The 25,902-nt window shown below is 40.4% G+C and overlaps 14 protein-coding genes across 14 annotated transcripts; 6 read left to right on the forward strand and 8 right to left on the reverse strand.

The window, feature by feature from the left end:
• Nucleotides 1-28: 28 nt before the first annotated feature.
• On the forward strand, nt 29-1,039 carry NESG_00771 (uncharacterized protein; the record flags this gene model as incomplete). The annotated part of the gene is made up of 1 exon (XM_053048415.1): nt 29-1,039. The coding sequence occupies one exon, from the start codon at nt 29-31 to the stop codon at nt 1,037-1,039; it is 1,011 nt and encodes a 336-aa protein (XP_052905175.1).
• Nucleotides 1,040-1,046: 7 nt separating this feature from the next.
• NESG_00772 (uncharacterized protein) lies at nt 1,047-1,673 on the forward strand (the record flags this gene model as incomplete). Its single annotated transcript, XM_053048416.1, has 1 exon — nt 1,047-1,673. One exon carries the CDS (start codon nt 1,047-1,049, stop codon nt 1,671-1,673), a length of 627 nt encoding a protein of 208 aa, XP_052905176.1.
• Nucleotides 1,674-2,311: 638 nt separating this feature from the next.
• On the reverse strand, nt 2,312-3,625 carry NESG_00773 (uncharacterized protein; the record flags this gene model as incomplete). The annotated part of the gene is made up of 1 exon (XM_053048417.1): nt 2,312-3,625. One exon carries the CDS (start codon nt 3,623-3,625, stop codon nt 2,312-2,314), a length of 1,314 nt encoding a protein of 437 aa, XP_052905177.1.
• Nucleotides 3,626-4,178: 553 nt separating this feature from the next.
• Nucleotides 4,179-6,968, reverse strand: NESG_00774 (uncharacterized protein; the record flags this gene model as incomplete). The annotated part of the gene is made up of 1 exon (XM_053048418.1): nt 4,179-6,968. The coding sequence occupies one exon, from the start codon at nt 6,966-6,968 to the stop codon at nt 4,179-4,181; it is 2,790 nt and encodes a 929-aa protein (XP_052905178.1).
• A 918-nt stretch (nt 6,969-7,886) lies between these two features.
• NESG_00775 (uncharacterized protein) lies at nt 7,887-8,849 on the reverse strand (the record flags this gene model as incomplete). The annotated part of the gene is made up of 1 exon (XM_053048419.1): nt 7,887-8,849. The coding sequence occupies one exon, from the start codon at nt 8,847-8,849 to the stop codon at nt 7,887-7,889; it is 963 nt and encodes a 320-aa protein (XP_052905179.1).
• Nucleotides 8,850-8,958: 109 nt separating this feature from the next.
• Nucleotides 8,959-11,880, forward strand: NESG_00776 (uncharacterized protein; the record flags this gene model as incomplete). Its single annotated transcript, XM_053048420.1, has 1 exon — nt 8,959-11,880. The coding sequence occupies one exon, from the start codon at nt 8,959-8,961 to the stop codon at nt 11,878-11,880; it is 2,922 nt and encodes a 973-aa protein (XP_052905180.1).
• Nucleotides 11,881-14,007: 2,127 nt separating this feature from the next.
• On the reverse strand, nt 14,008-17,061 carry NESG_00777 (uncharacterized protein; the record flags this gene model as incomplete). Its single annotated transcript, XM_053048421.1, has 1 exon — nt 14,008-17,061. The coding sequence occupies one exon, from the start codon at nt 17,059-17,061 to the stop codon at nt 14,008-14,010; it is 3,054 nt and encodes a 1,017-aa protein (XP_052905181.1).
• A 1,114-nt stretch (nt 17,062-18,175) lies between these two features.
• On the forward strand, nt 18,176-18,613 carry NESG_00778 (uncharacterized protein; the record flags this gene model as incomplete). The annotated part of the gene is made up of 1 exon (XM_053048422.1): nt 18,176-18,613. The coding sequence occupies one exon, from the start codon at nt 18,176-18,178 to the stop codon at nt 18,611-18,613; it is 438 nt and encodes a 145-aa protein (XP_052905182.1).
• Nucleotides 18,614-18,901: 288 nt separating this feature from the next.
• On the reverse strand, nt 18,902-19,267 carry NESG_00779 (uncharacterized protein; the record flags this gene model as incomplete). Its single annotated transcript, XM_053048423.1, has 1 exon — nt 18,902-19,267. One exon carries the CDS (start codon nt 19,265-19,267, stop codon nt 18,902-18,904), a length of 366 nt encoding a protein of 121 aa, XP_052905183.1.
• A 29-nt stretch (nt 19,268-19,296) lies between these two features.
• NESG_00780 (30S ribosomal protein S3) lies at nt 19,297-20,028 on the forward strand (the record flags this gene model as incomplete). Its single annotated transcript, XM_053048424.1, has 1 exon — nt 19,297-20,028. One exon carries the CDS (start codon nt 19,297-19,299, stop codon nt 20,026-20,028), a length of 732 nt encoding a protein of 243 aa, XP_052905184.1.
• Nucleotides 20,029-20,362: 334 nt separating this feature from the next.
• Nucleotides 20,363-21,028, reverse strand: NESG_00781 (uncharacterized protein; the record flags this gene model as incomplete). Its single annotated transcript, XM_053048425.1, has 1 exon — nt 20,363-21,028. One exon carries the CDS (start codon nt 21,026-21,028, stop codon nt 20,363-20,365), a length of 666 nt encoding a protein of 221 aa, XP_052905185.1.
• A 44-nt stretch (nt 21,029-21,072) lies between these two features.
• Nucleotides 21,073-22,938, forward strand: NESG_00782 (uncharacterized protein; the record flags this gene model as incomplete). The annotated part of the gene is made up of 1 exon (XM_053048426.1): nt 21,073-22,938. One exon carries the CDS (start codon nt 21,073-21,075, stop codon nt 22,936-22,938), a length of 1,866 nt encoding a protein of 621 aa, XP_052905186.1.
• A 103-nt stretch (nt 22,939-23,041) lies between these two features.
• NESG_00783 (uncharacterized protein) lies at nt 23,042-23,884 on the reverse strand (the record flags this gene model as incomplete). The annotated part of the gene is made up of 1 exon (XM_053048427.1): nt 23,042-23,884. One exon carries the CDS (start codon nt 23,882-23,884, stop codon nt 23,042-23,044), a length of 843 nt encoding a protein of 280 aa, XP_052905187.1.
• NESG_00784 (uncharacterized protein) lies at nt 23,881-25,899 on the reverse strand (the record flags this gene model as incomplete). The annotated part of the gene is made up of 1 exon (XM_053048428.1): nt 23,881-25,899. The coding sequence occupies one exon, from the start codon at nt 25,897-25,899 to the stop codon at nt 23,881-23,883; it is 2,019 nt and encodes a 672-aa protein (XP_052905188.1).
• Nucleotides 25,900-25,902: the final 3 nt, after the last annotated feature.

Raw genomic sequence — 25,902 nt, forward strand, 5'->3', positions numbered from 1 at the left:
ATTTACTAAAATTATTTTATTTTTCTACATGGAGTGCCGGCGTATCAATACAACAGTCATTTCGTTTGATTATTCAAATTCTGACACGTTGAAGAGAAATCAGTTCCTGACTGTGATAAACTGCAAATTACCTGGAAACCAAGAAGATCTAAGCAATATATTCAGAGCCACCAATAATAACCACTTCTACTACGGGGCTGTCACAGATAGAAATACTGTTATTTGGTTTAATGTGTTCAGTTCTGCCTCCTTCCTAAAGGAGTACACGCTCTCTGTCACAGACAAAGCCACAAATATTGCGCAAATCGTAAATAACCCAAATGACAAGATCATACGCCCAATAGAAACAGAAGAGACAGAAGGATCGTACCCTCTGACAAGCAAATCCAAAATAATCTTCACAAAAAAGTACATCATCATTGACACATCAAGTAAGATAATAATCTACGATGCAAATGGCACATACCATTCAGATATTGACATGGGACTGGATAGTACATCCTCAATGTATGCCTCCCTCTGCAGCAAATACCTCTTCCTGCACCTGGAGAAGGGAATGATTTGCTTATATGACATTAATGAAAAGGTCTTTGTTTATAGAAAGAGGCACCCAATAGGCACATCTTCTGTATTTGGGAATGTATTTTCGTACCTCAGATATTTCACTATTTCCAAGAACACACTTACCCTTGGAAGAGTCAGAGATGGCAGCATTCTTCTGGAGCTAACATACCCAGAGGAGCTCACTACAGCAGCCACTGACATTCTGCACAAGAAGATTGCAGTCGGGTCTGTCTCTGGGTGTGTTTATTTTACGCGCCTGGATGGCATCCCGTGCGAGTTTTCTTCAGTGAAAGTGTCAGATGCTAAGATACAACAGTGCTTCTTCTCAAACTCAGGAAGACATATTTTTGCCTTGGTGGAGGGCCAGATTAAGGTGATTGACACGAAGGACGGGAAGGTTGTGAAGGCTATTCTGAACGAATCCAGCCAGCATATGTTTACATATACAAGCAGTAGTAATTTGCATTTCCAATAAAAAAATAATGCAGGGAGAGTGTTTACAGCTGAAGCTGCTCATAATTGGAGAAAGTAACGTGGGAAAGACCTCGATCCTCCAAAGATTCATTGATAACAAGTTTGAAAAGACGTTCTCAACCACAATAGGAATAGATTTCAGGTCTAAGGCCATAAAAGTCGATGGAAAGGAAATTGAGCTGCAAATATGGGACACAGCAGGACAAGAGAGATTCTTCTCAATTACAAGAAGCTATTACAGAGGCTCAGATGGAATATTTCTGACCTTTGACCTGACCTCAGAGAGCTCCTTTGCCTCCCTCACTAAGTGGATTGGGGAAATAAAGGAAAAGGTCGATGAGAAAGTCCCTGTTTTCTTGCTGGGAAACAAGAAGGACCTGCTGAAGGGCTCAGAAAGTGAAATAAACCTGCTGGCCACTGTGAGCAGAATAAAGGAGATATCTGAAGAGCTGAAGGTGCCTTGGTACAGCACAAGCGCAAAGAGTGGAGAGAACATTGAAGAAATATTTATGGATATGGCACGCACAATTCTTCATAACAAAGGTAGCTCTATTAAGAAGCCATCCAAGAAAAAGGGATTTAAGATGTCAAAGGTCAAAGTGAGTGACATGTTTTGGTGTTTCAAATTTAAATAAAACAGTTACTTTTTGTTATTTTTTTCTATAAAAGAATTTATTTTTTTAACCCATGGGTAAAATCTAACACTAGTTAGTCTTCATTAGCATAAGAAATTAGTCATCTGATTTTGCTACGTTCCAATGAAGTACATAAATATTACTCTGGGTGAGAGATCTATTAATATACGCATCCCTCAATAAGAGTCAATAACATTTTAATCTTAACATCCTACGATAAAGACAAAGCACATAAAGCACTTTGCATTAATAAAATTACAATTACATGGCACTTAATAAAAAAGGACTAGAAATAAGTGCATAAAGAAGGAGGCTGGCTTAGTAGCAAAGTACAAAGGAAATGGACTATACTTGGGCAGTCTAAAAATGCGGGCTGTAATGGCTGAGGGCATATGGCTGCATGCAGGAGAGTGTTCTGGCAATACTCCTATAGCATATATAAAGGCATGCGGCTTGAGTGGAATGCACAGAGAAGAGCACGAGTATTCAGGACATAATTATAAGCAGGTTATTGGTCATGCATATTACTTGATAAAAATACTTTTATTCTATTGTATGGTGCGTACTGCGAATGGAACAGCAAGAAGAGTTTGAAGTCAGCTGGGGTGCTCAGGCAGATATTAAGAAAAAGGAGGAAATTATTTCTTGTTCTTTTCTGCCTTTTTGAGGCATTTCTTAAGATATCTCTGGGAGCCTTTGGAAAGTGTGACTTCTTTCTTCTGCTTGTTCTTCTGCTGGCACATCTCGCGGTGTCTCTTGCTAATTTCCTCCATGGTCAAGGGAAGAGAAGACGGGCTTCCTGTGGCTTCTGCTTGCTGGGTGGTGCTTTCTGGAAGAGTATTCACTGCGGCCTCTGTGATCTGGGTAGATGGCTCACTTGGTGTGCTCTCCAAAGTGCCTGCCACAACATCTGCTGATTCTACTGCGCACACGACAGGCACGGGAAGCTTGCATGAAATGTCCTCAGAGACAGGCGCCTCAAATACTACAGCGGGCTTTTCCTTAAAGATTATAAGAGCCTCTGTGGTGTTCTCCTGAATAGGTAGCTGAACAATGGAAACATCTGAGTGGAGTGCGTCAATTAGAGGCTTGCAGGCCTTTATAAGGGTCACTTGTCTGTTCTCAAGTAAGAGAGTGAATAATCCTTCTGGCCTTGTCTTCCATAGGTTAAAGTTCTCCTGAAGACAGGCACATGCATTTGGAATGGACTCAAGTTCTGCTAGGAATGAACCAATGCATACCTGCACTTCAATGATGCTGCACAGAAACGAGAATGAGTATGCGAGGACGTTCTTCTCCTGTGACAAGAAATATTCATTCTTTACGGTGCTTGCAGCCTGATTGAGAAGCCATTGTCTTCTTAGAAAGAGGTCTACTAGGAGATCTTCAATTGTTCTGTATTGTTTCTCGAGTCTGCAGTTTATCCCAGATAGAAGTAAAGCAATGGAAATTTCACTTGCATATGCAGGTGTTAGCTCTGCAACTCTAAGCAGTGAGTTTTGTATGTCACATAAGGTGGACAAAATGAATTGCATCTCCATCCAGTTCAAGCAGTATGCCTTGAAGATGGCCCATGTGTAGAGACCTGCAAGATATTCACTTATTCCCAGTGCTACCGCGGATCTTTGTACGTCCAATGCTGGGGCCGCGCTAGACCTTCTTCTGCCAACGCACGGGAAAACTCTTCTAGCTGCTCTTGCTGCAATCCTCTTTACTTTCTTTGTGGACCTACCGACTGTAGACCTGACTTTGTGTGGAATTACATTGCGAACCATTCTGTATCCCTTTTTTACTATGGAGGATGTTCCCTTCACTGCAAATGTGGCGCCTTTGGCAACCTTCTTAGCAGCTATTATTGGACCCTTCCAAATAAAGCTAGTAACTGCTTGAATACGAGATCTTGATTCCCTTCTTGCTGTGCTGCTCGTCTCCTGTATGTTTTCTATTTTCATTATGATGTCAACAAACAAACCCTTATTTTATGCATGATTTCAAAACAATCCCGTGTTTACGTGTTTTAGGTTCTTATGCAGGGTCTAAAAGTTTGTTTATCCAAGAAAAAATGAAAATATGCAGCAGTGATATATCACAGATCACACCTCTGAGTCACTCCATACAGGTGCGAACACATTTGGCATGCACATCCATTCCTATATCTTTATTATTAATTGTTTATTTTCATGTAACCCTAAATACTAAAACACTTCATTAATTAAAACCTTAATTTGTTTCAGACCTGCTCTATGTATTCATTCTAGAATGAATTCTTTTCTGCACGTGAATTCCTGCAAAGTGTGCCTCTAGTAGCATAATTATACAATAAAGTGTTTGCTAAAGCAAGGCCCTATGCAGCAATACATAAAAATGTCTCTTAACCCATGGAAGACAAGCCAGTAATTATTTAAAAGACTTGAGTGGGTAGTGAATATTTGTCTAGTATTTTAGTACCTTTAAGAAAAAAGCTGTGCTTAAGTTACTTCTAGCATTTTATTTAAATTGCCGCATCTACTGTAAATTCGATTGGTTTACTAGAATTTGCATATCACTCACTTTATCTGGTGTAGAAGAAATAGTGTCAAATATACTTAAATGTTTTAGAATATCACATGGTATGTAGTCTACCATTTGCGATTTAATTTCATTCTTTAAAGCATCCGAATATTTTTTGTCCTGTTTGATATAATGGGCCCATACAGAATATAATATATTCCCTAGCATATGTCCATGCAAGTCATCATATTTGTGTAAGGTTTGTATAATACTCTGCGCATGCACTGTATTATTGTCCTTAAATATGGCTTGGATGAACCTCTTGCAGTACTTGGAATGCAGCAGCAAGGAAGCACCAGAAATAACAGAGCCCTTTCTTTCTTCTATGTATGAATTAATGCCTTGGACTATTTCCTCCGGGGTCTCGCTCAGTAGGATCACTTCTGCACGAGATTCCAGCAAGAGCGCACTCTGTCTTATTTGCACCCAGAAAATGCTAGGCAAAGATATTTTATTGTATAGACTAGACTGGCCTGCGTAGGATATGCTTGGGAATATTCTTCTATGGACTATTGCAGGCTCGAAGTACATATATCCTATTATGTTGGAAATAAACCGAATCACTGGGTGGTCACTTGTCATTTCGCATCTGTATGTATAGGATACAATACAGGCCATCAGCCTAGATAGATTCTCTCGCAGAAGATTTGGGGTTAAAACCAAAAGCAAAGCATTAATATTATTGAATTCTTCCTTGTCCGCTCTTTTGACTGCACGCATTATTAAAGACTTCGTCTTCTCAGATCTATCAACTACGAAGTTGTCCAGTGTGGTTCTAATATAATGACCTACTAGGTGATCTATGAAATTATTATGTTCTTTCAAAAATTTCTTAGAATCTTGAAATACCTGAGCTATATCATCCTGTGCCTTAATGCTGTAAGACTTCTCTATCCTGAAAGAGGTGTGTGCGGGGCCAACACCCAAAAACATAGTGGAATAGATTAATTTGGTATTGCTGTAACTAATACTTATGTTCCCAAATAAATCTATTTCTTCTTTAGAATTCTCTCTAATGCCCTTAGTGACTGAACAAAATAAAACATCTACATAATCATTAGAAGACAGAGAGGAAATTATTTTCTTCATTAAAATTGCTAATTCTGCAAGTATGTGATCTATAGGGACTTCTTTTTTGTATAATGCTATCTCTACTGCCATAATACGATACACATCTTCTTCTAGACGTCCACCTAGTGCACTAATTGCATAGAGCAAGTTTATGATTCCTCCAGATATATCCTTTTCATTCTTTGTATATTTAACGCATGGATTTTTCGTTTTTAAAATAACTTTCCCCCAGTCATCCATCATGGCTTCACTAGTGAACTCTCTAACAGACCTGTACTTTGTGAAGAAATCTAAAAGTGCAGAAGGTGCATTTGGAATATGCGAAGTATCGTAGGATTTTTGAGAAATGCTGTACATCATGCACTTGAACATCGAAAGCAGGAGATATTCTGTTTTTAAGGCCAAAGGAATATTCTTTCCTTTTTTCTTAGAATAGTCCTCTCTCTTTATTATATTTTTATTGTAAATGAATGTAGAGTTGTCTAAAACATGGAAAGGAGTCCTATTATGCAGTTCCTTAATCCTCCGAACATCACACAGAATTCTTGCGTAATCATAGACTTTGCTTAAATTGTACTTGTTGTCTGGCAAAAAGCATCTGCAGTACATTTTTATGGTGCTTTCCATCGCCTCTTTATGAATCCTTTTATGCATGTACAGATTAGCATGGTCGCGCAGAATACTGTGCACAGCAGTTATAAACTCAGCGGCCTCCTTTATACTATTCATAATCTCGAAAAGATACATCTGTATCATAAACTGCTTGCTGCTCATGAAGTGCCCGCATTCAAATTCATACAAGGTCTTTGGTTCTCTATAGTAGCTGGGATTTTTCTCTGAATAAAAGTTCTTGTACTTAATGAAAAAAGAAATCACTTCTTCTGGCACGCATACTAAGATGTTATCGTTTGTCTCTTTTTCTACTTTCCTTATGTAATTCGTTATGGAAATTGAAAAGCATAAATTCTTTCCATCCGCATACCATAGTATAAGATCTACCTCAGAGGTCTGCTCGTTTCTATGGAGTTCAAGCGGCACATCAAATCCTTCAGAGAGAAGAACCATAGCAGCTAGAATGTAGCTAGCATGCGGTTTTACCTCTGAACAATTCAAGAACCTATAGAATGAATCTCCTTTTAGCGTCTTGGCAATAACATGCACATCGTACTGGTAAAATAGCTTGATAAATATGTTGTGGTAGTCTTTCATGTATGTACTTTCTACGTCCACTGGATCTATATAGTCTTCTGGAAAAAGAAGATGCATATATGTTGGTGCATGTGAATATGCTGCATCCATATGGACACTTCTATCAAATTTATGTTTAATTTCTTCCACGCAGGTAGGAATGTATGAATATAGCTTGTAGTCTATATCTATCTCCGGTGAGAAAAGCCTTTTACTGTACATATACCCATTTCTATTGTATATGTACCCGCGCATGAGGTTTAAAGGCCCTGCTGGATTTATTATATCTGAGCTTTCACCATTTATAAATCTAATCTTGTGCATTCTGGTTATCTCTTCGATTTCAAACTGCGTAAATACTTTGTGGAATGCCAATATCCACAGCATTAGATATACCATGGGTTTCTTCCTTTGTATATCGTGCTTTTTAAAGAATACTGCGTATTCCAGCGTTATTGTCTTTTTCTTCTTATCTGGTGCAGTCATAGATAATTTCTAAAATATTTTTAGCACTTTTTACTGTACATGCCATATTTCTGATATAAATAACTCTAGATGAATTTTTGAAGCGTACTGGTATGTACAAAGACATAATTGTATGAAAGAACAAAGTGCTATACACAAAGAAAAATGCCTTTATGTAATAGAGTTGGCGTACCTCTGGAGCTTTCTTGTTGTTGTATGCATTGCATGCTCTGTGCTGCATCTGAGGATATATATGCTACTGGCAGCAACCGCAAATAATGGTGTTGGTTAGTGCAGCAAGCCATTAGCTAATTAGTTTTTTTTATTCTGATAAATATGATAAAGTTAAATTAAGCATAGACTATTTAAAGAGCTGAGTTTTTGAATAAATGCTAAAGTTTAAGAATGGCTCTGTAGTCAAGTATAGAAGCCCTAAAATAACTGGATAGCAATAGAAAAAGCTTTGTCACTTCAAAATTACACCTTGGATATAAAACCAATAAAATTCTCTGAAAAGACAAAACACGAGAACATTAGAGACATGCCTAAACAAGAGTACTTGCCAGAAATATTTTACTATGAAAATAAAGCTGTCAACTTAACATTTGGGTTATAATGAGCTACTATCTGCATAATATGGCACCCTACCCACTATGGCATGCTAGTGTATATGATTTTGGATATTTAAAAATAGCTTCATGCACATATACCTGCATGTACTTTTTCTTTCTAAACTACCCCCAAGAAAATATAAAGTGTCTCTAACATATTACTATTACTTAAATTGATTTATTGTTGTTCTAATGCTAGAGCACTTCAAGCTGATATATCTGGGCTATACATGCCTCGTGTGCTATGTATTGATCTTTCCTTTGGTTCGGATTATACGATGCAGCACATTCCTGTTAATACGCATATATTCGTTTTATTAGCTTTCTACTACTCTAGTAAAATTGCATGTATATTGTTCTTCTCTTTCAAGAACAGCATATTGTCTGCATATACAACCTGCTCATTTTGTGTAAAACTAATTTCCTCATAGACGCTTTTCTTTGCATATATCATTTTTATCTTCTTCTTTGAGACTTTCATGGTGATTGACTTCAAGTTTATCACTGTTTCTCCAGTTACCATGCTATTTACATGCTCTTTCTTTTTTGTTGGCTCTTTCAATATAGACCGGATAATTGGCTTGAGATTCTTTCCTATTGGGATTTCTCGAAGTGTTTCGTCAAAGATCTGCATCTCTCCAAATGAAGAGACAAGGCATAGGTACCCGTTGAAAAAGAACGCTTTCTTTACATGTGTAACCTTGGAGAAGCATAGCAGCTCTTCAAAGACCTTCTCCAAATCCTTTACTTTTTTATAATATAGCTGCAATAGAACTCTGCTAAAGGTGTCAATGACAGAGAGAGGGATTGCCTTTGTTCTGACAAGAAACCCAAAGAGGTGGTTCGATATCTCCCAGGCTTTCTCCAAGAAACACTTGTTCTGTATTAGAAATATCTTTATCGACCCTTTCTCTGTAACTGACAGAAGATACCCGTTCAGCACGTTAAAAAATACAGTTGGCTCTTTGAGGTCTATCTTGTATGCAGCCTTCCTATTCTCTGGAGAGGGAAGAATCTGCCCAAACACTATAATGGGTGTATTGTTGATTGTGCTGCTTCTTAGCTCCTCCCATGCGTCGTGCCCTTTCTTTGGGATATAGATGTGCTTGTACATTCTGTCTTCTTTGCTTAGCACGGTTTTTGTCTTATTTGCCTTTCTTACCTCCTGCAGCCCTCTGCGAAACTCCTCTTCCAGGCCCTTCAGTATCTCTTCTCTTTGGGTGTATGTTGAAAGATCCTCCAAGTGGTCCACGCTTAGGGCTTCGCTCCATTCTTCTCTTTCTGTTCCCATGTGTGCTGAAAAATTATCCTATTCCTATTTATGCGCATGAAGGCTTGATTGGCTGAGTATAAAACATGTGTTTATTCTTGTTTATTTTGCAAGGCCTAGAAGTAGAGAGATGACCATAGGCAAGCGAGTACAGAAAAACATGGAAATGGAAGAGAGACACTTTTTTGTAAATGGATCTCTTGAGCGAACACACAACAACCTGAAAAGCCCAGTGGAAAAATATCCAAAGAATATTATATGTAACCAAAAATATTCACTCTTGACATTTATTCCCTTGGTATTTGCGCAGCAGCTGAAACACTTTCTGAACATATTTTTCATGACGGTGATGGTTCTGCAGGGCTTTCCCCCTGTGCGGGTCTCGCATCCTCTTACCTCAGTCTTCCCGTGGGCCTTGGTGCAGATATTTGTCTATATCAAGGAGGGCATGGATGACTACAAGCGGTATAAAAGAGACAAGGAGGCAAACGATAAGCAGTGCACGCGATACACTGTGGGAGGGCCTGTGAGAGTGCCCGCCTCGGAGCTGGCAATTGGCGATCTTATCGTTGTAAGCAAGGATGAAAGAGTGCCTGCAGATGCAATGCTTCTGAAAACAGAAGACGCATCGGGGTCCATATTTGTAAGAACAGACCAGCTAGACGGAGAGACAGACTGGAAGATAAAAATGAGCCACAGCATATTCCAGAGCGCAGAAAGCTTTGATGCAGTGGCCAAGCAGTACTTTGAGGTTGTGGCAGAGCCACCCAGCAAAGAAATATACTCCTTTAACGGAAAGCTATACGTGGACAACATCCAATATAAAGTGCACGAGGAGAACATGCTGTGGATGAACATGGTGATAGCCAGCGGCACATCCTTGTGTGTGGTGGTGTACACAGGAAAGGACACGCGGTCTGTGATGAACACAACGAAAGCAAGGAACAAGTCAGGGCTTATAGACAGCGAGCTGAACTTCTACACAAAAATACTGTGCTCTATGGCCTTTTTGGTTGCAATTCTGTTCACAGTGCTGCGAGGCACATACTCTCTGTGGTACATCACGCTTGTTAGGTTTCTGATCATCTTCTCCACAGTAATTCCAATAAGCTTAAGAGTGAACATTGACTGGGCCCGCCTGGTCTATGCGCGAGGCATTGAGAATGACACAGACACGCCAATTGTGGTGCGAAACAGTAACATTCCAGAGGAGCTGGGGCGAATATCCTATCTTCTGACAGACAAAACAGGCACGCTGACCACAAATGAAATGGAAATTAAGAAAATGCACACGGGAGATCTGTGCTACACCCCAGACTTTATACAAGAGATATATGAAATGATCACACACCCAAAGTCACCTGCAGACCATGCAGCGTGCGAGCTTCTGACCGCCATGTGCTTGTGCAACAACGTGATACCATATACAGAGAACAATGAAATAGGATACATCTCCTCCAGCCCAGATGAAATTGCTATGGTGCGATGGGCAGAAAAGGTGGGAATAACTCTGTGCGGGCGAGGCCCAGGCTGGGTAGAGATTAAAACGGCAGGTGTAAAGAAGAAGTACGAGCTGCTGCACACAATTAGGTTTACCAGCGAAAAAAAGTGTATGGGCGTGGTTATAAGGAGTAATGATAAAGTATATCTCTATATGAAAGGCGCAGACAGCGTAATGAAAAAACTCGTTATCGGCAAGGATTGGATGGAAGAGGAGGCTCAGTCAATGGCGAAGGAAGGCCTGCGAACCATGGTGTTTGGAAAAAGGCTTGTCTCTGAAGACGAAATTAAAGAGCTGGCGCAGACGCATACCATATCTGAGAGTGGGCTGGATCTTCTGGGTGTGACTGGTGTGGAGGATAAGCTGCAGGACGATGTAAGGGTCTCTTTGGAAACGCTTCGAAATGCAGGCATAAAGATATGGATGCTTACTGGGGACAAAGTGGAAACAGCCAGATGCATTGCAGTCTCATCTAGGCTTTTTTCTAGATGCAGCCACATTTTAACAATAACAGAGGTGAAGACGCGGCAGGACGCAGACCAGGCCATCAAGAAAATAGAAAGAGAAAAAGACTGCCTTGTGATAGATGGGTCGAGTCTTCAGGTGCTAATGAATATCTACAAAGAGGAGTTCATCACTGCAGTCTCTCTGCTCTCTGCTGTTGCATTCTGTAGATGCTCGCCCACCCAAAAGGCGGAAATAGCTAAAGAGCTGGCAAGGATAACCAAGAAAAGAGTGTGCTGTATAGGTGATGGCGGGAATGACGTGAGCATGATTCAGCAGGCAAATGTAGGAATTGGTATTGTTGGAAAGGAGGGAAGACAGGCTTCACTCGCTGCTGACGTAAGTGTTAATGAGTTTAAGGCAATTGTTGACCTGATACTCTGGCATGGAAGGAATTCCTATAAAAACACTGCAAAGCTTGCTCAGTTTATAATCCACAGAGGAACCACTCTCGGTGTAGCACAGGCAATCTTTTCGTCTCTGTTCAACTTCTGCCCAATCTCCATATACCAAGGTAAGATATCAATTGGATATGTTACTTTCTATACATTTTTGCCTGTTTTCAGCATTGTTCTGTCTAAGGACATGACCAAGAAGGTCTCCCGAAAGTTTCCTGAGCTGTACTCTGATATATCGAATGGAAGTGTCCTGAATAATAGCACGTTCAGTACATGGATGTTCATGGGCTACTACCAGGGCGTTGTCATTATGATACTTACGCTGCTGTTCTTTGAAAGTGCACTTATTCAGCTTGTTAGCATTACTTTTTCGTGCTTGGTGTTGAATGAGCTGCTTATGGTTTTTCTATGTGTAAGTAAGGTGCACAAGCTGATGCTAATTGCACAAAGCGTTTCAATCTTCCTCTATCTCATTAGCTTTAAGGTGCTTTCTGATGAAATACAGATTCCAGCAGAGTGGAGAAAGTTCCTGCTACAAGTTTTACTGGTAAATATTATTGCAATACTACCAGCATTTGCGCAGTGTGCCTGGAGGCTTTGGATGAACCCGCCAAGTTATAGAAAAATACAAGCAACATATAGTTATTAATCGGGTATGAATAAATGTTAATAATTATCAATATATTGGATTTTAGATGTGTTGTACTGTTTTTGACTATATATGAGTGTATGCATACTTCTCTTAAATTTTTCACTGTAAAGTGTCTTTTATTTTTAACAGCATACTACAATCTTCATGCGCATTGTCTATTCATTAAACTGCATTTATACAAGATTTATATATGCTTTATACATGTTTTATACATTTATCCTGTACTCTCCATCTCTAATCTACTTCTTCTGTGCAATGTCTTCATTCTCCTGTCTATGTCTTCTTATTATCCTTTCTTCTACATCTTTGCAAAAATAAACTCTACAATATTCGCACTACCACTACTGTTCAGAAGGGTTTGTTTCTTCTAAAAAAAAGATAAAGACACACGAAAATCAGAAAACTGCACTTTTTGAAGAACCACTTCTGGCAAACACTCAGCGCAATGTAGAAAGCTGAACAAACTCCGCATCACATGCCAGCCACATAAAGAACAAAAAGGCCCTGCCCAGACATGAAAACCTATGCGTACACCAGCACAGAACTATACACGCATACCACACATGATATACATACACGTATGCACATACTATATACATACTACACATATGAAATATATATGCTGATAGAGACGCATCAGAAGTAGACAAGAATGTATTTCTATGACATGCCATGCAAGTGCCAAGACACCAGCCGTCTACCCCACCTACTCATCTGCACACACCTCTCTACATCAGTAGGTCTTTCTCCAGTGCCTGCTGCACATGTCTTGTACACACTCTCTCACTATATTAATTTTTCGTCATATGGCCCTCTGAGGTGCACAATTTGCACATAGACCGGGCTATACACGGCAATTAAGTAAACAAACAGCAGAATGTGGTCTAGAGTGCACTTAGAAGGGCCCACTGCACACATTTCCCAATTTGATCATTTTTTGGAAGTATTTAAGGAGCACGCACTCTGCATTTCAGAACACCAGGAGAGCTGCATCTGTCTCACGGCGCAGTGTAGAGAAGAGGGCTGGCTAGGAGGTGGCAGGAGCAAGCCGGCACTAACCCTGCCGGTGGGTCGTCCACTATTATCATTCCCTTCGGGGTAGCCTATATGGCCATATGGAGTAGCTTGGATGCCAACTTTGTCATTAGGAAATTCCGCGCATGTTCTTTTTACCTTGATGCTTGTACATTTAATATTTAGAACCGCTGCGTTGTCTAAGCCGAAGTGGCACTGAACTATGCGTGCACTGGACTTCCCTGCTCCTGTCCTCAGCACCGACTGGCCCTCTCCTCTGCGCGGCGCGCGCGATGGCCTGCCGTGCTGTCTGCAGCGCTCAGGCAAACAGCAGCATGCGCGGGCCGCTGGGTTCTCAGGCCAGTCGCAAGACGCCGCTCTCCCTGCATATGCAGCAGCTAACCACTACATGTGTATGCAGCGAGCGAAGATGTGCTGTGTGCAGGCAGTACATGGCGCCCGTACATGGCCGGTACACACTATTATTAATAAACAGCCGCTCCCGATCTGCCTGCTGTCTTGCTGTACTGTGTCCGCACTTTGTGTGCTCAACTAATATTCCTTGTCCGCAAGCCTCGAATGGCTTTTTATCTTAAACTCTTTTACTGTGCTGCTGGTATAAATATCAGTGGTGTATGCCACATAACAATAGTACTAAACATAGCAAGAATTTATATATTGGGAGTAAGAAGTGCATAAAACTGCATGATATATAAGAATAATACTGCATCTATTGGATGTACGCAGTATTTAAGGGCACAATATATTGTTTAAGTTCTATTAATTCGGTCTCTTTATTATGTATATGACACGTTTCTTTGAAGTAATAGTAGTAATAAAATCTTTTCTCTTAGTAAGGAATAGCCAAGAAAATATTATTTGTGAATAGCTATATGCTCTTGCATGGATTTATAGCACTTTTATGTACTTTTAGTAGATAGTAATAACTATGCAATGAATTAAATTCAATGGGTTGAGTGCCGTGATAATGGTTGCAGTGTGTCAAATAATTGCTTGTGTATTTAGCAGTAGATCTTTATAAAGTATTAACAACATGTTTAAAAGATGCTGGAAGGTAGAGACATTCGTATAATATGTATTCAGATTAGGCTACATATACCTTAGCTTAATGTAATCTGCAACATTTGGCTTTTCGTAGATTATTACCTTTGTATTAATCATTTTTAGTATGGACTCTGGTAATATCATGCGGTTCTTGGTGAATCCACTGAATATATACATGTTTGCACTGTACTTGCTATGTGCTAGCTTCAGCTTGTCAACTGCACATACGCCTATAGTCCAGGAGTCATTAGTCTGCTTGCTGACACGCTGTATTCCATTTGTAGAAGAAAAACAGTTCGGGTGCTTTTCAAAAGATACATTGTCAATAAATGACATCTTCTGGTACTCTGCAACATACTCTTCTTCATCTGCCTCATTTTTCACTACAATTATTATTCGGTCTCTTCTTTTTTTTTGAGCTTCCTTAATCCTTTCATATATAAGATGCCTAGTTATTGCCTGTATCTCTTTATATGATGTGTTTGGAATCTCTTCTACTATTATGTTGTCTGGCCTTTTAAATTGTATTTTTCTGTCATCAGCTGTGCTGTTCTCTGCTGCATCTGCGTCTTCGCATCCTGCATACTCTATCATGTATCCAGCAATTTTGCACAGGGAGCTATCTACCACCCACAGCTCATCATCTGAATACATTCTTACAGGTGTTATCTCTAGTCGGCCAAAAAATACCTCTTTGCCTGGTATCTTGGAGATTCCCATAACCTTATTTGTGTTATGTGTCATATAACAGTCTTTCTCTTGGTCAATTTTCAGCATTTTCACAAGCTTGTTTTTATGCTTTATGACAATATATCCAGAGATGGGCTTGCTGAAAAGTAGTCTGTCGTTTTTGTTTACTACGTCTATCTCCATTATCTCTGTCTTGATTCCTTTCATCAGCTGCTTCTGTAGACAAAGTGCCTTGTATGCATTGCAATACTGCCGGCTGTAGAGAAAGTACTCTATCAGGCCATTCAGAAGTCTGTCAATATTCTCCATAATACAGCGCTTGTCTATCACCAGAGAGTGCCCTTTTGGGTTTCTATTCTGGATGTGCATAGCAATTAACAACTCAACTTTTTTTTCTTTTGTTAGCTCCTCTTCGTCATTTCTTATGCCAAGGCCCTTTCTATCGTCACTACGCAGTAAAATATTCTTATACTCGTCAGTTCTTGCCAGATATTCTATGACAGGCGCGTCTCTTGGAAGGCCATCCCACTCCACAAGAGTTGCCTCTGACAAAAAGTAATGGCTGATTATACGGCCTAGGTCTGTAATGAGTGTGATCTGGCTGCCCTCGCACTCTCTAATAAGTTTGAGCTCGCGCAGTCGGTTGAAAGAAAGAAGAATGTAGTCAGATATGAGTCCAGGAATGTGGCGAGGAGTAATTCCATACTTCTCAGGCACTCTGTTCATTCGAATATACAAAAAAGTGGTTTTAAACCACCGAATTGCATCTTCCTGGTTCTTTATATTTCGCAAATATATTTCAGATGACAGCTTTTCAGGCAGAGTTTTCAATAAGTCACTCTCAATTGGGTCCTCTACCCGCAGCATCCGAACATACATCGGAAGCGATTTGTGGTCTGTGATCAGTGTGCCTTCTGCAATTGTGTCATACTGCGGCCTGCCTGCTCTTCCAAACATCTGCTGGATGTTCAATATGTCTATATTGATGAGCCCACCTCTTTCAGCACTGTATATCTCCGTGCCAAATATAATCACTGCACGCGCAGGCAAGTTTACACCCCACGCCAGCGTAGATGTACTCACCAAAACTTTTATTTTTCTGCTTCTAAATGCTTTCTCAGCAAACTCTCTAATATTTCGGGGAAGCCCTGCATTGTGAATAAACATTCGTCTTGAGTAAACCTCTTTCATCTCACCAACTATCCCTGCATTCTCTGCCTCCTGCGCCAGCATCTCATCTGGCTCAACATCTTCAGAAAGCACATTTGCAATGGTTAGAGTGTTTCCTCGGGTGTGCACAAACACGATCACCTGCTGGTGCTCACCTAGCACCTTATCCACTTTCTCTTTCAAAACATTGATCATCTTTTCGCGCGTGTCTAGCCGTTTTGTCACGTTATCTGCTGTCACATCTACATTTTTTCTTGTGCCTATTACTGAGTATGTAATTGGAACAGGCCTATCCCCAGGCCCAAACACGTGTAGGTGCTTTCTGGCTACCGCAAGAAACTTTGCAATATCCTTTGGATTTGGGAGTGTTGCAGATATACCAACAATGCGGATCTGCTTCTGGAGTCTTTCAGATATTAGCTTCAGCCTGCTCACAATGGCCTCAATTGTAGGCCCTCTTGTGTCGTTCAGAATGTGAATTTCATCAAGAATTATAAGAGATGTGTGCCGCAAGAGAAACGAGGATATTTTACGCGTAGCCACATCGTATTTCTCAGGCGTGCACACCAGCACAACGCTTTTTTCTAGCTCTGATTGTGTCAAGTCCATGTCTCCAGTGTATTCGTTGACCTGAACAGGAAGCCTGCGCTTAAACTTACTGGTTATTTCAGATGCGAGGGCCTTCATTGGGGCAATATATATTATCTTGTTTTTGTCTGAAGAAGCCCCGCTTTCTAGCTGTTTTACAATGGAAAGAAGTGCTATATCTGTTTTTCCTGCCCCCGTTGGCGCACATATAAGCGTATTCTCTTTTGCTCTATAGACACTTTCAAACACAGAGGACTGCACATGATTGAACTCTTTGTACTGTGAGCTAAATACACTTCTATATGCTTCAGAAATTTCCTTAACTGACACTTTTTCAATTGGTGGGCTGGGTGCAGGTGACTCTAGGATATACTCGTCATAGTAGTCTGTTGACACCTGCTTAATCTTTGATGCAAATATTTTGTCAAGTGTTTCCTCTATGCTTACTACTTGATGCACAGGCATAAAAGGCTTTGGTTTTTTCTTGTGCTTTTCAAGAAGCTCTATAATATCTCCTATGGAAGAGTCTCCAAGTAACTCCAGTAGGTCTTCTTCTGGTGTAGCCGATTTAAGCGTGTTTTTAATCATCTCTTCAGATTCCTTGCTGGATATTCCAAATAGACTGGACAGTTTATTTGTAAGATTCTGCATGGTTTGAAAAACATAAAAATCTTTTTCAATTCAAACTATCTTTAGAAAGACTTAGTGCATGCTTTAATAAGATGTTAAATGAATATACTTCAATATTGGAGTGTAAATAAGTTCGAAAAGACTTAAGATTTGCAGAAAAGAACTTTATTTCTATTTCTGTATAATAGAATAGTTATTTATATAAATTTAAATAAGAATGCTTTAAATAGAAATCCTCTTCTTCTTTGTATTTTTAGTAAAGGACTATGCACATTCTATTAACTGTACTTTTTCATAATATAGAGGAAAAACTAATTATTAAGAAAGAAATGCCTCTCTTTTAGATTTCTAGTATGGAAATGGTAGATAAACAGTTATGTCTAAGTCTAGAGAATTCTTTATTGTGCTCAGGAAAGTGCTTGCTGTAATCTATAGATAGTCTGTTGAACACAGGAAAATTCAACTTTCATGCTACAAAAGCAAATATATAGCAAAAAATACAGCAGCAGTTATTCTAACTATTTTTTTACCACGGTTGTTCTCCTCAGCATAGTATATTTCGTTTATGTGCATTTTTGCAAAAAATAGAAGAAAATACATATACCACAATAAAAAGTATAGTGAGTACGCAAACAGTTTTATATGCAAAATATTTCTCTACCGAAATAATATTTAGTTTACACATAGAATATGCATTATTCGAAAAAAAACAGCTAGATTCACTTCTTTAGGCTACCTAGAAAAAGGACGTTATTCAGACATTAGGCATGGTAGATTATGTGCATTTTCCTGGATAAGCTATAGACACACTTCTATCTAAGGAGAAATTCGCTAAAAAGTCAATGTGCATCAAAAAACGTCACAGTAAGCAAGCACCCAATTATTCAAAAAGAAATATGGCAGCTAGCCACTCACTGCGTATACAATTATGGCATCTCCCTTTTCACGGAGAAAATTTCTACCTGGATCAAAGTGCTATTTTTAAAAATACATTCTGATTGGCCTAATACAAAGCACCATTCTGAAAAAAATGCTTTTCGAAAGCTGTTGGTGCATATAAATATCAGGAATAGCAAAGCCCACCGAAAAAATGATTTAAATAAGTATAAATACAAATGCACACTAGAAGAATATAATGAGATTCATACTAGTAGTTTTAGCAATAATAGCAATTTTATCCATAGTAAGCAAAGTATCTGCAGAAGATGCGAAAAAAGCTCCCGCACCAGCAAAAAAAGAAGAAGAGAAAGACAAAGCTGGAGCAAAAGGGAAAAATCAGGAAATGGCTCCACCAGCACAAGAGAACGGCGTGAATGCTGCGAATCCTCCCAATGCCGCCGGTAAATGCCAGGACCCAAACTGCCAAGGTGGTGCAGGATGCAAAAACCCAAACTGCCAAGATCCAAACTGTCAGGACCCAAACTGCAAAGCTGGAGCAGGACCTAAAGCCCCAAACGGCCAGGCAGCAGGTAATCAAGACCCAAACAACAAAGGCCAGGATGCTTCCAAAGACCAAAACGGCAAAGGCAAAGCCTGTACTGGTGAAAACCCTGCTATAAATGGTGGGAAGTAAACTTCCAAACCAAAAAACCTCTTGCATATAAGATGACACTGGAAAGACTATGAATACATCCTACTGAGTACAGATGGGATTGACTTCCATGTCTCTTTGGTTTAAATATACTAGCTTTATACTGGAATGCAAAGTAAATAGACCTTTCTCTAGATAGAGTGAATTTTATAGAAGAATAAATAGTATATTTCATTTTCCTTTAATTAACACATATTTATCATGCAAATCTTGCTGAGTAATCCATTAATATGGCGAGAACCAGCGTTCAGAGAGCCATATTTTCTTCAGCTACTCTTCTATTGTGTATCCCAAAACTTTTTTTATACGATCGGATACTTCTCTTTCGCTTGGGGCGTCTTTGCTGTGCACCGAGCTGGAAATTGTAAACTCCACAGAGAGCCCATCAATTACATCATCTATAGCCTGGTTCCATCTTTCTATTTCATCGGCCTGTATTGGCTTTCTTTTCTGAATAAAATATGTTTCACACTCGGGCAGTATTTTTGTGGAGAGAAATACCTCTGGAATCTGAAAGTTTGCAGTGCCTGGGACTAGCGCAATGCCCTCGCACTCTTCGCCCTCCAGAATAGCGTTCAGCCCCTCCGCCCTTTTCAAAGCATTCTTTTTGCTGAGTATTTGCCGCAGTCTATCCATTTTTATTTTATTTTATTTTCTACCCCCAGATGACTAAAATAGAACGCAGAGAAAAAAGATACGCTGCCATGGCGGATGATTTATCCATTGTAAGCCAGGGTATGGTATACACCGAGCTGAATGAGATGTTTTCCAAGTTCATGATAAACGATGAGTACGCCGGCATGGACTACAAGCCATACAGCAGCCCCATTGAAATCACACTGAAGCTTGGAAAGCCAGCAGGCATGCTGGAGAACAACAAGCTCAGAATTAAGCAGCTTATTACTCTTATTCAGATGAGATTCAGGCTTGAGGAGGGATCTGTCTCTATTTTCATAGAGCAGGTGAAAAACAAGGCTCTCAACGCACAGATCCAGGCAAACCAGATCAGAGAGAAGATTGGAGCATCTCTTCCCGTCAGAAGAGCTGTGTCTGGCGCAATTCGAACCATTATGGAAGGCGGAGCAGCTGGTGTAGAGGTCATTATATCAGGAAAGCTGAAGGGACAGAGAGCAAGAAGCTACAAAGTAGTGGGCGGTATTATGAAACACTCTGGAGATTCTATCAAGGACTACGTAAAGAAAGGAATGTCCAGCATTCTTCTGAAGCAGGGAATCCTAGGAATCAAGGTGGCAATTACCCTAAAGCACGACCCAACCGGAAAGATCGGAACTGCAGTGCAGCACCCAAGCAGCGTAACTATCTTCTCACAGGAGGAGCTTGCGCAGAAGAAGAAAGTAAAGGCATATCCTGCAAAGGCATACAGCCACAGCAAATAAATCTGCTTTAAATTAGTTATTTATTGTTCTAGCAGAGCACCCCACGTGCTGTGCTTATTTTTAGTGGTGCGGAGAAGCTGCATTTGCTACAGGCCTCCGTATGGTAGGATGGCATCTTCAAGTGCAGAAAAAGTATGTGCAGCACTTCTGTGGGAAGTGTCTGGCATAAATTGCTCTATAAATGATCGCGGTTGAGAAAGTAATCTATTCAGCTCTAATTAAATGCGATTAATAATCAATGTATTATGCACGCTGATAGTGGAAATAATACAGCCTTCCAGCAGCACATATATTGGCATTAATGAATATACTTCTAAAGTAGACGAATCTTTGCCTACACAAGAGACATAATTGCCTGTATATTTTCCTGGGTAGCTGGGGATATCCATGCATATCCATTCATGCTAAACAGACTTGTAGCTGAAACATTCAGTGCTGGGGGATTCAGCAGATACTTTCTGCTCTGGAGTATCCCTACTTTAAGCGCAGCCCCGCCTTTTAGAAGGCCCATACCCTTTACAGCCTCTGTTTTGCAGGATATGACAGCTTCAGCATGCGGTGCATCCTCTACCACCTGTGCTAGAATTACATCCCCAACATTCAGAGACACTCTGTTTCTTTTTGTTGCTGTGGGAAAGTCTAGATAGTTTATAATTGCATACGATGGTGCCCCTATGTCCACCTTGTACGTCTCCTTGCCCTTTCCTTTGACTATCCCAAGAACAATATCATCTAGCAAGGGAATGTATCTAAACTGCTTGAAGTTCACCCAGAAGTTGTGTTTGTCCAGAGAGAGGAGCTCGCCAAAAGCAGAAGACGTCTTCTGTGCCGTGCCAGAAATTCTGTCTGCTGTTCTTGCTCCAGAGCCATATCCAGAGGAAGACCGTGCAGTATGTGCAGCAGCAGCTTCTTTGGGTGCTGTGCTTGGCCTGTGGGTCTTTATTCCAATTGATACGTTCTGTAACTCTTGCTTAATTTGTTCACCCGGTAATAAGAACATTCTATAATAAAATATTTACATCATATATTGTTTCATTTTTCCTCATGTTTACTAAACATATGAATTTGCATAAGGAGGACTCCAAGGTAAAAAAGACTTTTGATCAAGATAGAAAGAGAAAGGATAAAGTAAAAAATGACAAAGCATTCAGACTGCATAGTGATATAAAGAAAGGCGATTTCTACAAAGTTATTCTGCATAACAATGAGTGCAGAACAGGAAGACTCGTAGATATGACCGATAAAGAGATAAGGTTTAGTGAGTACACAGAGAGTGATAGCACAGTTGCATACGAATACACTCACAAAATTGAGGATATTGCAAGTCTGGAGCCCATGATACTTTCTCTTCGCAAGGAAAGCAGTAACATAAAAAACAATGTAGTCATTGTTACAATGCGGACGGGAACCACTGGGTATGGGGAGTTGCAGAAGGAAACAAAAGATTGTTTGGTTCTTAACAACTTCGTGTTCTTCTCTGACGCATATATTCCATATGACATCACGATAAAGAAGGTTCTTATTCGGGACTATCTTAAGCTGAGTGTTCCAGTTAGCGAGCCAATTGACAGCGAGAAGCTGGAGAAGTCTTTCCAAATTGACAGTGAAGTGGGGAAAAAGAGGTTTGGAAAAGCAAAAGAGCTACAGTCTTTCTACGCCAGTGGAGAAGCCCCTCAGAAGGAAGCCATTTCCAAGTCGCACAATGGCAAAGAGGTATGGAACCAGTTTGAGGCAAATGAAAAGTTATTTGGAATGAAGGCAACATTTGATGAGTCTGTGTATACGACTGTCCTGGACAAAAACTCAAAAGAGTACAAGAAGTATGCATATGAGGCAGAATGCATTGCAAGACGAATTGACAACCCAACATCTTCTAATCTACATATGGAAGAGGAAAGAGGCCGAATTAGCAATGCTGGAGAGGATGAGAAGTATGGATCTGCATTCTCTCGACATGACTCCCGCAGAGATTCAAAAGAGAAGCTAAGTGACTCCAAGGAGAAAGAGCTCCAGGCGATAGACAAAGAACTGAAAGAACTGCAAGCTAAGGAGAAGGAATTGAAAGAACTACAGGCCAAGGAGAAAGAGTTGAAAGAACTGCAAGCTAAGGAAAAAGAATTGAAAGAACTGCAAGCTAAGGAGAAGGAATTGAAAGAACTTCAGGCTAAGGAGAAAGAACTCAAAGAACTACAAGCTAAGGAAAAAGAGCCAGCAAATTCTGATACACAAGAAGAAGCTGCTGATTCATCATCCACCTCTGAAAGCAAAGCATCCACTAGGCTCACCCACAAAAAAAGCTCTTCTACGCCTACATCCAAAAGTGACTTGCCTAAGAAGCAGGATAAGCCAAAGCATGCAGTCCATCCTATGCTCAATCAGGCTGGAGTGGATCTTAGTGATATGGTCTTTTCTAGTATGCGCAATAAAACCAAAGCTGAGGCTGCACAGAAACCCCCCACAAAGCCTGAAGAAAAGCTCAAAACTATCAACCTTGCTTCAAAGCCCGAAGAGAGCACTACTCAGAAAGAGACAAGCCCAGCACCTGTGAGAAGACTAAATCCCCACGCAAGAATGTTTGACCCAGCAAAAGCCCCCAGGTCTAATTTTTTGATATCTCCTAGTTTAGCAAAGGCAATCAAAGAGCTAAGCGAAGCATGGACAGTCTATGGTGAAATAAATGCAATTCTGTGGAAAAAGCCAAAACAGGCGCCAGCCACAGCCGAAACAACAAGCGATGACAAGGAAAAGCTTCAATCTTCTGAAGACAAAGAAGAGTCTGCTGAGACCGATGCATCTGAAAAGAAGAATGAAGCCGAGAGAAAAGATAAAAGGGAAAGACAAGACAAAAAAGGCATGCGCGGCTACCCCATACAAAGAAAAGACCATCCAAATAAATTCGCCAGGAAATAGCGGGCCATCCATACACCTGCTTCAGAGAATAAATCTTTTGCGTTTATTTACTATATATTCTTGCAATAATCTCCTGCTTGTGTCTAATCTCTTTAATGCGTCGTCAGAAGTGCTTGAAGTACGTGTCAATTGCAGCCTTGTCCCTCTCTAGATACTCGGTGGCCTTTGTGTCAGTGATTTTCACCATTTGCGGAAAGTCTATTACTTTTACTCTTTTAAAGTCATCCCGCACCATGATATTAAACTCGTTAAAATCTCCGTGCACATACCCTAGATCGTACATTCTGCCAACTATCGCAAAAAGAGCATCTTTCATGGCATGTGGAACAATGCTAGAGGATCTTTGTATCTTAGACAGCGCAGTGTATCCCTCAAGGTACTCCATTACGACAATGTGCCTGTTCTGAGCATACGGCTTTGGCATAGGAAGCCTCTTTGCATATAACTCTGTCATATAGGCATATTCCTTCTGGGCTGAAAGTCTGGAAAGATACATCCAGGAAGTGTGTTTCCTTTTGTCGTGGTAGTCTCTGGTGTTTTTTACGGCTTTGAAGCATACCCGCCCAAGTCTATGTATTTTTATGCAAAGAAGCTTTTTCTCTGGGGATATCCCAAGAAATAAATCAGACTCCTTTCCTACGCCTATTTTGTTTGCAACTCCTTCTATGACACCCTCTTTCTGCAGAGCGTATAAAGCCAGGTTGTCGTATCCATTGTATGTTAGAGCATATCCTTCATAGCCTGTCTCTATGCTTGGGATGCTCTTAAGAAATGTCTGCCTTACAAGATCCGAGACAATTGCATTAATATTACAGCTTATGTTGGATATCTTGGAAATTAAGTCAAGAGGAACTGACTCATGGTTCTTGCTGCCCATTTCTGTGGCAAGAAGGACTCTAAAGTGCTCTGGTGCCAGAAACTGCATTTGGTTGCATGTAAACTTCATTGCGGTTGGAAGATTTCTACAAAAATTTTTTCATGAAGTAGGCCATACTCCTCTGCCGTATAATAAATAAGTAGAATAATATATGCGAATTTCTTTAGGAAAAACGACAGAAAAATTGAGACTTTGTCTTCAAAGTATTCTCGGCCCTCAGCAGGAATCGACTGGAAGTGCCTTCCATTGTTCCGAATGAGTCTCAGAAGGTCTCGAAGGACCTTTGTGTTGTAATAGTACTTCCCGTTTCGTGTCAGGTGGTTTAAAAGGTCTATGTCTATGTACACATCCCAGTTGGACATGTCTGCTGTGATGGTGAGGCCAATTTTGCTTGTCTCCAGAACCAGCATGGCTGGGTGGTCAAACACAAAATCACTGAAAAGAGAAAGAAACTCCAGAGACTGCGTGTGCGTCCAGAATATTGGATGTGGAACTGGTGACTGCACTGTTGTATTTGTGCATAATGTGGCCATCCAGTCAAACAGCTCTATTCTATATTTGCTGTTTGCATCCATGATAAACTTTGGGTACTTCCTATAGTCATACAGAAGAATATCCGGCAGTGCTTCAGAAAACTCTTTCTGGTGGTAGTTTCCTGCACAGCACTCATTCCACTTACTGGTAACATAGATATTGTAGCATAGCCTACTAAGCGCAAAATAGTCTGCAGCGATGCATCTTTCCATCGTATTTTCCTCTAGCACTTCTTCTTCATGAGCTTTCTCTAACTTACTATTCTGTGCTGTTTTTTCGAATTTCCATGTTTCCTGGACGACAGCCATTTTAGCAACTCCCAAAAGAAGAAGGGTATTGGATGGTGTGATGAAGATATTGTGCATGGTTAGGTCTATCTGCCCAATGCCCCTTCTATGCAAATCACCCATATACCTGTGCAGATTGAATATTAAATCTGTTAGGTCTAGCGTGTTTTTTACAAGCTCGCACAAAGGCTGCATATCCCTTGGATATACCATAAAAAAGTGCTCACGTGTCTCCTCTGCGTACAAGCATGTACTCTGAATTTCATTCAAAAGTGCAATATTCCGGTGTTCATCTCTCTCCTCTTTCCTGCTTTTTCTGAATATCCTTACAAGCACTTTCTTCGTTCCAAATAGCATGCCAGGATGCAGTTTGTCGTGCGGCCTGGGGCCCTTAAATATCGTAATTGACTTGTCTCTATGCCCGAAGATCCGGATACCCACAGGAATCACCAGGAAGAGCCCACCAATGAAGAGACAGAAGCAGAGCACCCAGTTTAAAGCAATATTAATAAATGTCTTGTGCACTTCGGCTATTTCTGATATGCTTACTTTTGAGAAGTAGTACATATTGTCTATCTCCTTCAGTAGGTATATATGCGTGTTATATTTGCACTGCAGATCTTCCAGTGCCTTTATGTGCAGAGAGCTTCTGGTTACCACAGTTGCATTCAGAATGGTTGTAAGTTCTCTGTCTATATACTCCAGCATGCCGTTCTTTTTAAAGACCTTTGTTACAGTCTCATTATACACGCATACAATTACCCCAACACATGATCTAATATATTCAACACCAATTCGTTTCTCCTTGGAGGCAACTATTCCTCCAGGCACTATTATTGCAGAATTTGCAGTCCTTGTAGGTGCAGCACAGGGAACAATATCTGTGTTGCCTTGTCTCTCCTGTATAGTGTAGATATTTGTGCTCTTCTGGACACCTAGACTCTCCAGATGCACATTGCTGTACATAGACGGATCAATAGCTGCATTTTGCAAGTGATTGCTTGATGTGTTCAGACCACTTGCTTCTTCATTACCAGAGGATTCTCTGTGCGCCTGCATGTTTGTAATTCTATTGTGCACAGTGCTAAACCTATGGAGAGGCATGGCAATTTTCTCAATTACTTTGCGCGCACTCAGGCTATATACTGCCAGCTGCCCATCTGCTTCAAACACAGCTACGTCCTCCAGAAGTACACTCCTTTGAATCTCTACTCCAGATAGACACTTTCCAGCAAAGTATAAAACTATGAACAAACGCAGCATAAA

This window comes from Nematocida ausubeli (assembly GCF_000738915.1).
Source record: "Nematocida ausubeli strain ERTm6 chromosome Unknown supercont2.2, whole genome shotgun sequence".
NCBI classification, from domain to species: Eukaryota; Fungi; Microsporidia; genus Nematocida; species Nematocida ausubeli.